The 11907-nt window shown below is 37.5% G+C and overlaps 1 protein-coding gene across 1 annotated transcript; it reads right to left on the bottom strand.

The window, feature by feature from the left end:
• Positions 1-2459: 2459 nt before the first annotated feature.
• smim7 (small integral membrane protein 7) lies at positions 2460-11270 on the bottom strand. The gene is given in 5 exon segments (NM_203986.2): positions 2460-4112; positions 4557-4647; positions 6857-6912; positions 8503-8544; positions 11202-11270. Coding segments are annotated over 5 exon segments (231 nt in total). The 5' UTR covers positions 11228-11270; the 3' UTR covers positions 2460-4096.
• Between the last annotated feature and the right edge of the window lie 637 nt (positions 11271-11907).

The raw sequence follows: 11907 nt of genomic DNA, 5'->3' as shown, positions 1-11907 counted from the left end.
CTTGGTTTTTGTGTTTGGGTCTTAAAAACTTATTGATGTATGAATATTGAAAAAATGCAATATATTAAGGTAGAACTCACCAACAGTTTCTTGAGGTCCGGGTGCTCAAGCCCCAGACCTTCAGCTCAGGGGAAGTGATAGACACACTTGGATTTCAAATAAGGCTGGCATAAGACTGGACTGTTGAAGCAGATGGTGATGCAGTTAAAATGATGAATTTATGTAGTAACAAGACCTCTCAAAAGGACACGTCTTACACGTTTGGTGCCTTATGGGGCACTTAATCATAGGCTAATGATTAAGTGCCCCATAAGGTACAAAATGCATACGGCTTGTCCTTTTGAGAGGTCTTGTTACTAAATAAATTCATCATTTTTAACTGCATCACCATCTGCTTCAAAAATCCGGTTTTGTGCCAGTCTATTTAGGATTCCAAGTGTCTCTTAAGTACTGTCACTGTCTGCTGAATTGAGAAGTGCCAACCATGTAGGAAGATCTGCACCACCAGTGTAGGAGTTTAGAAAGAAGTGTAAAAGGTATGGCAATAACTTGCGTTGAAATACTGTGTTTGGTGGATGCCAGATGAAGTGCCTGTTTATATAATGTTAAGTCAGTTTGGTGGTGGAGGAGGATGAATTTGGGGTCCTTGGTTCCAACAAGCAGACCTAAATGTTACAGTGTACAATGGCATTCCTGACAATTCTGTGCTCACTACTTTGTGGCAACAGTTTGGGGAAGGCTTTTTCCATGTCAAAAAGGGTCTGTAGACTGTCAATTTGCTATAGCTGGAGTGGAAGTATTTGAATGGCCTGTACAAAGCCCTGAAAATCAGCTGAAAATCTGTTGGATGAAATAAAATTGCAAGCCAGCCCTGATCTCCAATCAGTGCCCAAACTCCCTAACAGAATGCATAAATAAATGCCCTAATTCCTCTCAGGCTGCTTATTGCATATCTGTGCATGTGTGCTTCTAACCTTGTCACATCAAATTATTTAAGTAAAACATAACTTCCAATTTAAAGCAAGGATTTGCCTAGTCGCATTTTCACCATCACAGTTGCTCACTGCAATGCATTTACAATGAGTACATTTATGTTGTGAGCTAGTGTGTTTCATAAAAGGCATGGTTGTATATACAGTATAATTTGTGGAAACTATAGCGAAAGTTAATTTGTATCAGGCAGTCTGAATGTTTATAGAAATGTTTATAAGCAGTTCAAGCTCCAATATGCTCATTTAGTCCCACAGCACCTTCTAGAACAGTATTGCATGCTCATTGTGTGCCACAGTACCTTTTAGAACAAGGTTACATGCAGGTATCATATAGAAGGTGAATCAGTGCTGAATGTGAGTACCTTGTTTGAGTATTATTAACAACTGGCATAAGGAATCATCCTTACTGGCCAGGTGGTAACCCTAGCAGTACCTGCACCGTCTGTAGAAAGACACGGCTTTGACTAGTGTGCAGACTTAAACAGTATATTATTTTTATGATCATTACAGTGCCATTTTTTTGGGGGGGGGGGGGGGGACACTTAATTTAGTTAAATAAAATTAACATGAGGCGTTTTGTTGTTACTGTGAAATTGCAGGTAAGAAAACACTTAAAAATGCCTTTTACCATTTAAGCTCCGATTAACCACAAATCAGTAAAAGCCCTTTGATGCATTTTCACTAACTTACTTGTGGCATTCAAAGCCTCTGCTACAAAAGGGTATTAATGAGTATTTTGTTGAACAGGTTTTCATGCAGATGACAAAACTTCCTGTATGTCACGGCCCTTGGATTTTTTTCTAAGCAACCCGACCAAAAAGACTGCATGTGACTATGTTACTATAAGCGATCATGCCCTAGGATCAAACTGTGGATTTTCCTTCCTACCATTAAAGGGGTAGTCCACTCTAAAATGAACTTTAACTATAATGCAGATGGTATTCTAAAGTAATGGAAATTGTCTAATTTATTATGATTATTTTTAAATATTTACTGTTGTGATCTTCACCCCTTTGACTTTCAGTTGCTATCTGGTTGCTAAGGCTAAATCACCTCAGCAACTTGACAGAGCTTGGATTTCAGAATGAAAGACTAGGAGAGGTCAGGGGGAAAAAAATAAAAATTAACCCTTGTGGTCACTCTGCTTTTTGGTTGTCAGTGATCTGGATAACCATATAGCATTTTCAATTGCAGGTAGAATAGCAATTCTAATTTAAGAAAAAGTTATAAATAAACAATGAGGACCTACTGAAAAGATGTTTAAAATAGACAACACACTAAAGCTTCAATTAAAAGTGAACATTCCCTTGTTATAGCGGAGGGAAACATGTATTTAGCATTCAGTGTCATAAAAAGTTATACATAAAGGCTGCTTCTTTGGAACTCATAAGTCTGTTACTTTTTTACTTACATATTGAATAAATCAGCATTACACATATAGGCAAGGTATCACTGGAAACATATGTTTATGAAAACATTTATTGAGCAAAGACAGGTAAACACATTATGCCAAAACATAGGCAAGGACTACCTGGTGGTGGGGATATGGGCATTTGCTAACTTATAGCTCCAGTAATAAGCCTGTAAATTGTAATTAAAGGGGCAATATACATATGTTTAACACAAGTCCTTTAAATGTTAAAATGCAATCTGCCATTTGTTTTAAAATAAAATAAAAAAAAACAATTTTTGGGGGGCTATGTAATGCAGAACAGTTGAACTAAAACAGCTTTTATAAGTGATTTTGGAAGGATGAGAATTTAATCAAATGATCTATCACTGATAAACTTGTATAAAATGTAACCAGAGACAGGGGGAGTAATTAGGTCTCCTTAACCTGGGTCCTCTAATGTTGCTGGACAACAACTTCTACAATCTTTTAAGATATCAAGGTAAAAGCTGGGAGTTTTATTCCTTTATACTGTTTTCCCCTATGTTGCTGGGCTACATGAGGTTAGAGGAACAGTGAAGTTCTTTCCCTTCAACCCCTTGGAAGAGAGAGTAAAAGCAAATCCATGATTTGCACAGGAAGATTCTGAAAATGACAGCCTTATAAAGTGGCGCTTAGTAATAAAGTTTGCGTCATATGAAATACTGAAATTTGTAAATTAACCCCCCATATTGTAAAAATATAAGGATATAAGAAATCATCCTAGAATTTCATGTTCTGTATAAAAGCAGTTGGCCTTTGGCCTCTATATGGTCATGAAACTCCTCTGTGATTTATAATATCTTTATTTTTTACAACAGGGTGTACATTATTCCCTATATGTTATTAAATTAAAAGTGGGCAGAACACATTTTATATGAAGGCTGTATTTATTTGCCACATGTTGAACAAAGTGTATATTGCCCATGAACCAATCCTTATGATGCTTAGGAGTTAAATACACTCCCGCCATTTGCTCTGAAAGGTCTGTTATTTTTATCTCTCTTGGCAGAACAGATGCATTTCTCCATAACTCTAGAGGAGGCTAAGAGAAAGACGTTATACTTGTTTACACCATTCATCATAACAAAAAAAAAATAAAAATAAAGATACCCCATTTAAATTACACACCTCTTGTATTATGCTGCCTGTCTGTTTTTCACCCCATCACAGATCACCCTCATTAAAAATGATGGTAACAAACAGCATCTCTTTTCATTTAGAACCTTCAGAACAGAAAGGGCCTGTCTTGTATTTCACCAAACCCTGTTTTTTCAGAAATAATTAAATACATTTTCACCATGGAAAGAAATATTTCATATCTAATTCCTTCTTATGGTAAGGATACTTTATGAACTGATCAGAAGTTTTGGGCTACTAGTTGGGCACTAAAGTAGCTTTTTTATTATAAGAAAATGTTTACTACATTCTTTTAAAAACCTGGCATAGTATTTTTTTCCTAAAATAATGAACTATTGGTGTAGTGTTCGTTTAGTCATGTTGACATATTTGCTGGTATATAGTTTTCATTATTTACAAACAGAAGACTGGTTCTGTAGATATATGGACTAGATGATGCTTTGCTTCTGAAAGAATAGGGGGAGAAAACATCTTCTGGTGTGTAGAGCCAGCATTTTCAATTTTCAAACAATCAGCGATATCCAGTAAAACACATTCATGATCCAAATAACCTGCAGGCAAGGTCAGAAAGCATTTTATATTTCTTAAGGTTACAAAGAAGCAGAATAAACAGACCAATTATTCATAAGCCAAACTAATACAAACCAAAGCAGCTCATGTTACATCTACTACAAGATATCAGGCTAAATTTACTAAATTAAGTTAAAAAATGAAGTGATCTTTTTTATCCCATAATGCAACACAGTTTTTCACCATATGCCTCCCATAAAGGATTAATTATATTTTAGTTAGGATCAAGTACAATGTACTGTTTTATAATTATGGAGAAAATGGAAATATGTTTTAAAATTCTGAATTATTTGCTTAAAATTGAGTCAATGGGAGATGACTTTCCCATAATTTGGAGCTTTCTGGTTAACTTGTCCCATACTTGTATTTCTAAAGAGTTGATATACCTTAATATCATTCCCTTTTTTGGTCATATTTATACTTACACAATCATACAAAACATCATGAAAATGTTCCACAGTGCTATGAAAATTCGAAAGTATCGCAAACTGAGTAAAAATTCCCTGATGTTGTCACCTAAAAGAAACAGAAGAGAGAGCATTAGTATGCAAGACATTTTGGCCCACTTATGATAAAATCCCAAAGCAATGCACACAAACATTCCATACAGAATGTACTTCCATATACTTCACATATATCAGCACTGTGCACCAGTTTGCTGGTTGCACCTCCTTTGGTGCATGAGGTGCAAGTCACCCAGTGCCAAACTCCTGCTTTATTTGATGGTGAGCGCCAGGATCCCTTTGCAGACAAAATTTCTCCACACAATCTACAATTAACGTGCATTAATCTACAGGCAAATTTTGCCTGTACTGAGTTTCTGAAGGCAGCCCAACCTTTGTATGCGTGTTTAAATAAATAGATCTACTATATACAAAATATGAAGTTCACACGCTGTTTTCAGACATTATGGGGCACATTTATCAAAGTACGACAGGTCCGATTACCAAAAAAAAAATCATATTTTTCTAAAGTTTACAACTTGTGCGTATTTTCGGTGATATTTTCATAAATTTGCGACAATTTGAGCGACAAAGTCGTATTTGTCCCAATGAGTACGACAATTCCGGATTCATTCAAGCTACGGTATCGTGACTTTCTTTGGGCCAGGTTGAAGCTGCAGAGTGCCATTGAGTCCTATGGGAGGCTTCCAAAATCATGCACTGAACGTTCAAAGTCAGAAAGGTTTCCCCGCTGTTTACGATCGTTCGCATATGAGAATTTCGTGACTATCTAATCGCCATTCGCAAACAAGCGTTTCAATGTGAAAATTTCTGAACTTTCAGATCGTAAGTACAAAATCTTCGTATTCAAACAGAAATGATCAGATTTTGTGATTCGGATTCGTACTTTAATGAATCTGGCCCTATGTGTAAGGTGAAAGGGGTATGTGCAGTAGATGTAAGAACATTTTGGGCAACACCTAGATGTGACCTTATTTTATGAATAATTTAGTGGTTTAAATGCGCAATAAGAAATACGGTACAAAGGTGACCTTTTATGTATGTATCTCGTGGCAAACCTCATCGGTCTTAAAAGATACAACCAAGTCTGTATTGTTGGTTCAACTGCCAGATAATAGTTTTGCTCCACCAAAAAATGGCCAAATAGCAATGCCTTTTGTTCAGGCTTATGACCAAAAGAATCTTTAAAACACCTTAAAAAAAATGAGAGATGGTGCTGTATACCCTCTCACCCCTAAATAAGATGAGGCCCAACGCATATATTTAGATAATGCACTAAAATCTGTGTTTTTAAGTCTGGAAAGACCAGGTGTAATATTATGGTAGTACAGGTATAGGACCCATTATCCAGAATGCTCGGGACCAAGGATATTCCGGATAAGGGGTCTTTCCGTAATTTGGATCTTAATACCTATATATATAAATCTACTAAAAAATCAATAAAACATTAATTAAACCCAATAGGATTGTTTTGCATCCAATAAGGATTAATTATATCTTATTTGGAATCAATTCCATGGTTCTGTTTTATTTCTACATAGAAAAAGGAAATCAGTTTTAAAATTCTGAATTATTTGATTAAAATGGAGTCTATGGGAGACAGGCATTCCGTAATTCGGCGCTTTCTGGATAAGGGGTTTCCGGATAAGGGGTCCGATACCTGTACAGGAAAGGTTCATAACTATCCCATGGTGGCAATAAATGCATAGAGAAACAGACAATAGGGTCAAAATTGGCCTGACTTACTGACCAAACTCTACATATATGTGACACCTTCAGTTTGAGTCAAGTTATTTCAGCAGTTACTAAGTCATCTTGCAATCAGCCAGTTGAAAGAAGCCTGCCAGGACATCAGAATTGCTATCCTGGAGACTTACTATCCATGTATTTGCAGGTGGGCCAATTTATTATATTTGTTCATTACATAAGGCAAATAAATACATTCCCTTTAAATAAAAAAAGGAAAAAAGTGCAAATACCATTAGTGAGTGCATTTTGTCAGACAAGCTGATAAGGGATATTCCAAAAGTAGGATTAATCTAAGCACCTTTAAATCACTGTCTGCCTCATTGCTCAGAACATGTGTCAGCAGAAAAAAGATTCTTCATTAAACCCTATTAGAAAGGCTGCCTTGTTTCCATATGGTATTCATTTAAGGCCAATACACTACATGCACATTTACATGAATTATCCCAGGTGAATAACCTCTTGTTCTCTAATCTTCTCATCTTTTTACACTTTCCCATTTATGTGTGGATTACCTGTAGTGGCCTCTGTCATCAAATCATCTCCAAAACCCTGGGATTCCTTTTTCTTCCTATGAAGATAAAACAATTAAACAATAAAGACATAAAGAGAAAACAATTAAATTAAGTCAAATAAGCACTACAGATAAAACTACTATTACAAACAGGCAGTACCGTATTTTTCGGACCATAAGACGCACCGGACCATAAGATGCACCAGTTTTTAGAGAAGGGAAATGAAAAAAAAAAGATTCTGAAACAAATACTGTCCTAAAATATTTTATGTGCTTTAAAAGCGAACCTGTACCAGCAGCACCCAACATATTGCCCTCGACCTGTACCAGCAGCACCCAACATATTGCCCCCCACCTGTACCAGCAGCACCCAACATATTGCCCCCATCTGTACCAGCATATAGCCTACAGATATACTTTAAGAAAATGTTTTTACTTGCCCGTGTGGTCTCCGTGCAGGGCCCTCCTCTATTCACCGGCGCTTAGCTGTGGCGCTGTGCGCATGCACAATGACGCGCATGCGTATGGGCATGCGCGTCATTGTGCATGCGCACAGCGCCACAGCTAAGCGCCGGTGAATAGAGGAGGGCCCTGCACGGAGACCACACGGGCAAGTAAAAACATTTTTTTAAAGTATATTCGGACCATAAGACGCAGGGACTTTTTCCCCCCACTTCTGGGGGAAAAAAAGTGCGTCTTATGGTCCGAAAAATACGGTATATATTAATTCAACAATACTATTTCAAGTATGGGGGTAGTAAATTGCTTCATAAATGCTTCAAAACTGCAAAGTAAAAACTTTTATCATTATGTAATAAAGGGAAAATTTTGTGTGTATTAGTATTTAACAGGTCACAGGGTATAATATATGAGAAATATAACTGGTGGGGTTTAAATGGTAGACAGTGTGTGTAGTAGAACTGTCATTGTAGGAAAATCCCCAGGGAAAGAAGGCAACATTACCTGGAAGGGAATTTTAGTGTAGTAGTAGAGTGGTAGAGATACATTCCCCCATATGTACTAAAAGGCACTAAAGTTTGCCCAGGAGCAGTAACTCATAGCAACCAATAAGATGTTTGCTTTTAAACAGGTGATCAGTAAATGCTACCTGCTGATTGGTTACTACGGGTTAATGCTTCTGGGCAAACTTAGTGCCTTGTATTAAATTAACCAATTAGAACATAAATGGGCAGAGGAAAGGTTTTTAGCTTAGAAGCAGGAGCAGAACTGCTAAAAAGCAGCCAAGGAAATGTAAGGCACCCAAGGGAAAAAAATATGTGCAAGGGAAAAGGCCAGGGATGGAAAGAAAGTACCAAAAGGAGAAACAGAATGCAGAAGAGTAGGCAGATAGAACAATCAATGACAGATGTCCCTTCCCTGGAGGATCCTTCTTTTTTTTTTTTGTTCAAAAAAATTCTGACTTTTTCGTTTCAGACTTTTTAGAAAATGTAAGACATTTGTGGAAACAAGTTTGAGTTTTAAATTAAAAAAAATTAGAAAAGTAAGCATTTTAGTAAATTTGCCCCTTAATCTTATGAAAATGAATAGTGTCCATTTTTCCCCTGTTCAGCTGTTTTATTAAAAGATGGTAACAAGGTAGTTTTGTTATAGCGACCATAAGGATAATGCATTAGAGTATATACTTACAGTTTGAAATTTAATACAGCGCCAGCATTCACCAGCAATGTCCTGTAAATAAAGAAAAAAAATCAGATTTAATAAACAAAACCAAACGCAAATTTTCTAAACAATATTCAAAATGTGTTTATATAATAACGACATTAAGGCCCCTGCAACATGGGGCGGATTCTCTGCCTGGGGATATTTCCGCCTGTTAGTGCATATGTGAGCAGTTATGGGCCAAAAATGCTTTGTGTGCATCGGACTGGGTGCACGCACAACAATAAGAATTTTAAACATATGGGCAGATTCTCAACCTGAGTTTAACTGCAGACCTAGAATCAGCCCCGTGCGGAAACAGTAACACCAAAAAATAAAAAAGTGTTTTAATTAAAAGTGTTGGGCACTTGTAGGCAATAATATGAATCAGCATGTCTAGGCACTAAATGTACATGTACTTATAAGCCACACTCAGTGTTTGTGAGGCACACAAGCATGAAGCATACGCACAGGCTGATAATCCCCCCCTACGACTTAAAATTCTTTTAGTTGTGTCTGGACCAAAAAGCATTGAATAGGCCCAGGTGCAGGCAAATGCGGCAGATATCAGCATTTCCAGGCAACATACGCTGTGTCAAGCAAGGTAGCAGGCTGGTGGAAGTGTAGGGCTGATTCTCAGCCTGTGTTTTTCCTGCAGGACGAGACTTGGCACTAGACTTAATGGTAGCCTGCTGTAATAAATGTGCAATAATACATTCACTGCTAAAGTGCAAGAATATTTATTGTTGTGTAAATGATTATCCAATAACAGTTTTGCTACAAAACATCAGGAGGTCTCAGTTAATAACCAGGTGACCAATGATAACCTATAGTTTGTAACTGAACAATAGCCAAGGTGGGCTGCTAATCTATACTCCTGGGAATATTTTCTTATTATTTAAAAGTGAAAATCCATTGACAAACATGCTGACACTTACCTAGCTTACCCTTAACAATAACTTTCTAATTTTAATGGTGAAAAGAAAAGTTACATTTTAAAACTGATGAGTGCCCTAACAAAAAGTGTGCTTTACTCTCTACATGAATAACTTATTACACATTAGATGCACCCCTAAATGCCTAGTGCCTAGATATTTATTCCATTTAGTAATGCTACACTGTCATAAGTAAGCTAGAAGCTACTGCAGGATTCAAACAGCGATATCCCACCTATGGCTTTTCAGCTGCTACTGAAGAACAAGTCTTGACAGCCTGTCATATGACAGTGTCAGCTTTTTGAGACAAAGATGTGCAAAATAGTAGATTAAAAAACGACATTTGCACACATCTGACAACTCTCCATTTGCATTACACACTCTCATTTCCTACAACAAAAGATCACATTCCCTTCAAACTGACTATTAAAAAAAAAATATCCTGCACACTTGCATTTGAACTAGCTACTATATTCAGTCATTAATTGAAATATTTCCACTTTTAAAAGAATAACCGGCAGGACAAGTACATACAATGACATGAGCACACCATCACTGAAATATTATTAGCAGAAGATATTCATAAAAGATTTTGGGAAAGAGGTCACATCCAAAACTTCTTTATTACTAACAGGAGCACTGGGATGCACTAAGCTTGCCCATGCTAGCAAACTAAAGGAGTGGCTAAACCTCTATTATGATACACAAAGTAGACAATAACATCTGCAATAGGTAATTTTATTTAGTTTTTTTTCATTATTTAACTTTTTGTTCAGCAGCTCCTTAGTTTGAAAATTCAACAGCTATACTGTTGCTAGGGTCCAATTTAGCCTAGCAACCTGTCAGTGGTTTGACTGGAAAAAATATAAGAAATACAAAAACTGCTAAGATCAGGCCATACTATGATTAAAGGTTACTTTAAAGGACAAAGAAAGGCTAAGTCACTTGGGGGTGCCAAAATGTTAGGCACCCCCAAGTGACTTTAATCGCTTACCTTGTACCCTGGGCTGGTGCCCCAGTTAGGAGAAAACCGCACCAGCCCGGGGCACCTGCAGCAATGCGCTTCCTCCTTCGTTTTCTGGCAAATTCCTGGGACCAGCGCATGTGCATTAGAGTGAAAAGCCGCCTTCTCTGTTAAAGTTTGGCTTTTTCACTCTACTGTGCATGCGCGCGAGCGAAGGAGGAAGCGCTTGCTGCTACCCCGGGCTGGTGCTGTTCTCTCTCCTAACAGGGGCACCAGCCCGGGGTAAAAGGTAGGCGATTTAAGTCACTTGGGGGTGCCTAACATTTTGGCACCCCCAAGTGACTTTGCCTTTCCCTTTAAAGGGACAGATGTATCAAAATGTAAGATTAGCGCTCGCCACAGAAAAATTCATCCTCTTTCTACTCATTCCTATGGGATTTTTTAAGTGTATTTATCAATGGGTAAGAGATCAATATTTCATAAATACGTTTCTAAAAATCCTATAGAAATGAATAGACAGTGAGCTTTCTGTGGTGAGCTTTAATCTCACATTTTGCTAAACCTGCCCCTATATGTAAACCACCACTCTGAAAGCACGAACATTACTAGCATCACTGTGTTCTATCTGTCACAACACCGGCTTTTGCGCGCCCTAATATATTTTTGACGGAAAGGCGCACACATGATAAATGCGACAGAACGTAAATAAACAACAGTGCGCACTATCGGGGATACAGATTTCTACAACCTTACTATTAACAGTACGAGAAAAACCAATCCATTCTCACCCGAATAGAAGTAAATCTCCGATCATGATGCACTCTCCGCCACCTCATCAGCTGTTTCAGTGCTTCCGACTTCCGGTGACTGGAAAGACTTGGAACCAATCAGATTTCTCTTGAACTACACGTGATAAAAATATAGGCTTTTGGAAGGGGGTGGGGTTAGCGTAGCTGCTGGGCAGTCTTGATAATGTTTCGTGGTAGAAGGAGTAGAAAGTTGTGATAGGCAGAGTAAATACATTAAACTGATGGCGAATCCTTGTATAGCTGTTTTGGCAAAAATATGGAGTGGCTTTAAAGTAAACTTATATAATTTGAAAGAGGAGAAAATATACAAGTTTTTGATATTATAGCACAACTGTGAACCCGGCACTGGGCAAGTTAAAGGCAAATAGGAAGCACTCTGTCTACTTTTCATAAGATTGCACATTTTAGACCTGCAGCTGCATTGTTTATGCTGCCTTTCAGAATTTCTTCTGGTAATGATGTGTTATAAAGGTAGTTACTATCTCAGCCATAAAGCAAACCAAAACCGCTGCAATGTGAAAGGCAGGGAACCACTAAGTCTTAGTTGGAACTTTTTTCACATTTGTATTTTTAATTCTATTATGGATGGAGTCACACAACACAATTTCATCACCCAGTTAGGCTCTTACTGCATGCGATTTTTTTAACAAAAGCAAACCCCCTGAATTTTATTAACCAGTATTCA

Source organism: Xenopus tropicalis, chromosome 1, assembly GCF_000004195.4.
Source record: "Xenopus tropicalis strain Nigerian chromosome 1, UCB_Xtro_10.0, whole genome shotgun sequence".
NCBI classification, from domain to species: Eukaryota; Metazoa; Chordata; class Amphibia; order Anura; family Pipidae; genus Xenopus; species Xenopus tropicalis.
This window is presented reverse-complemented; position numbering and strand designations above follow the sequence as displayed.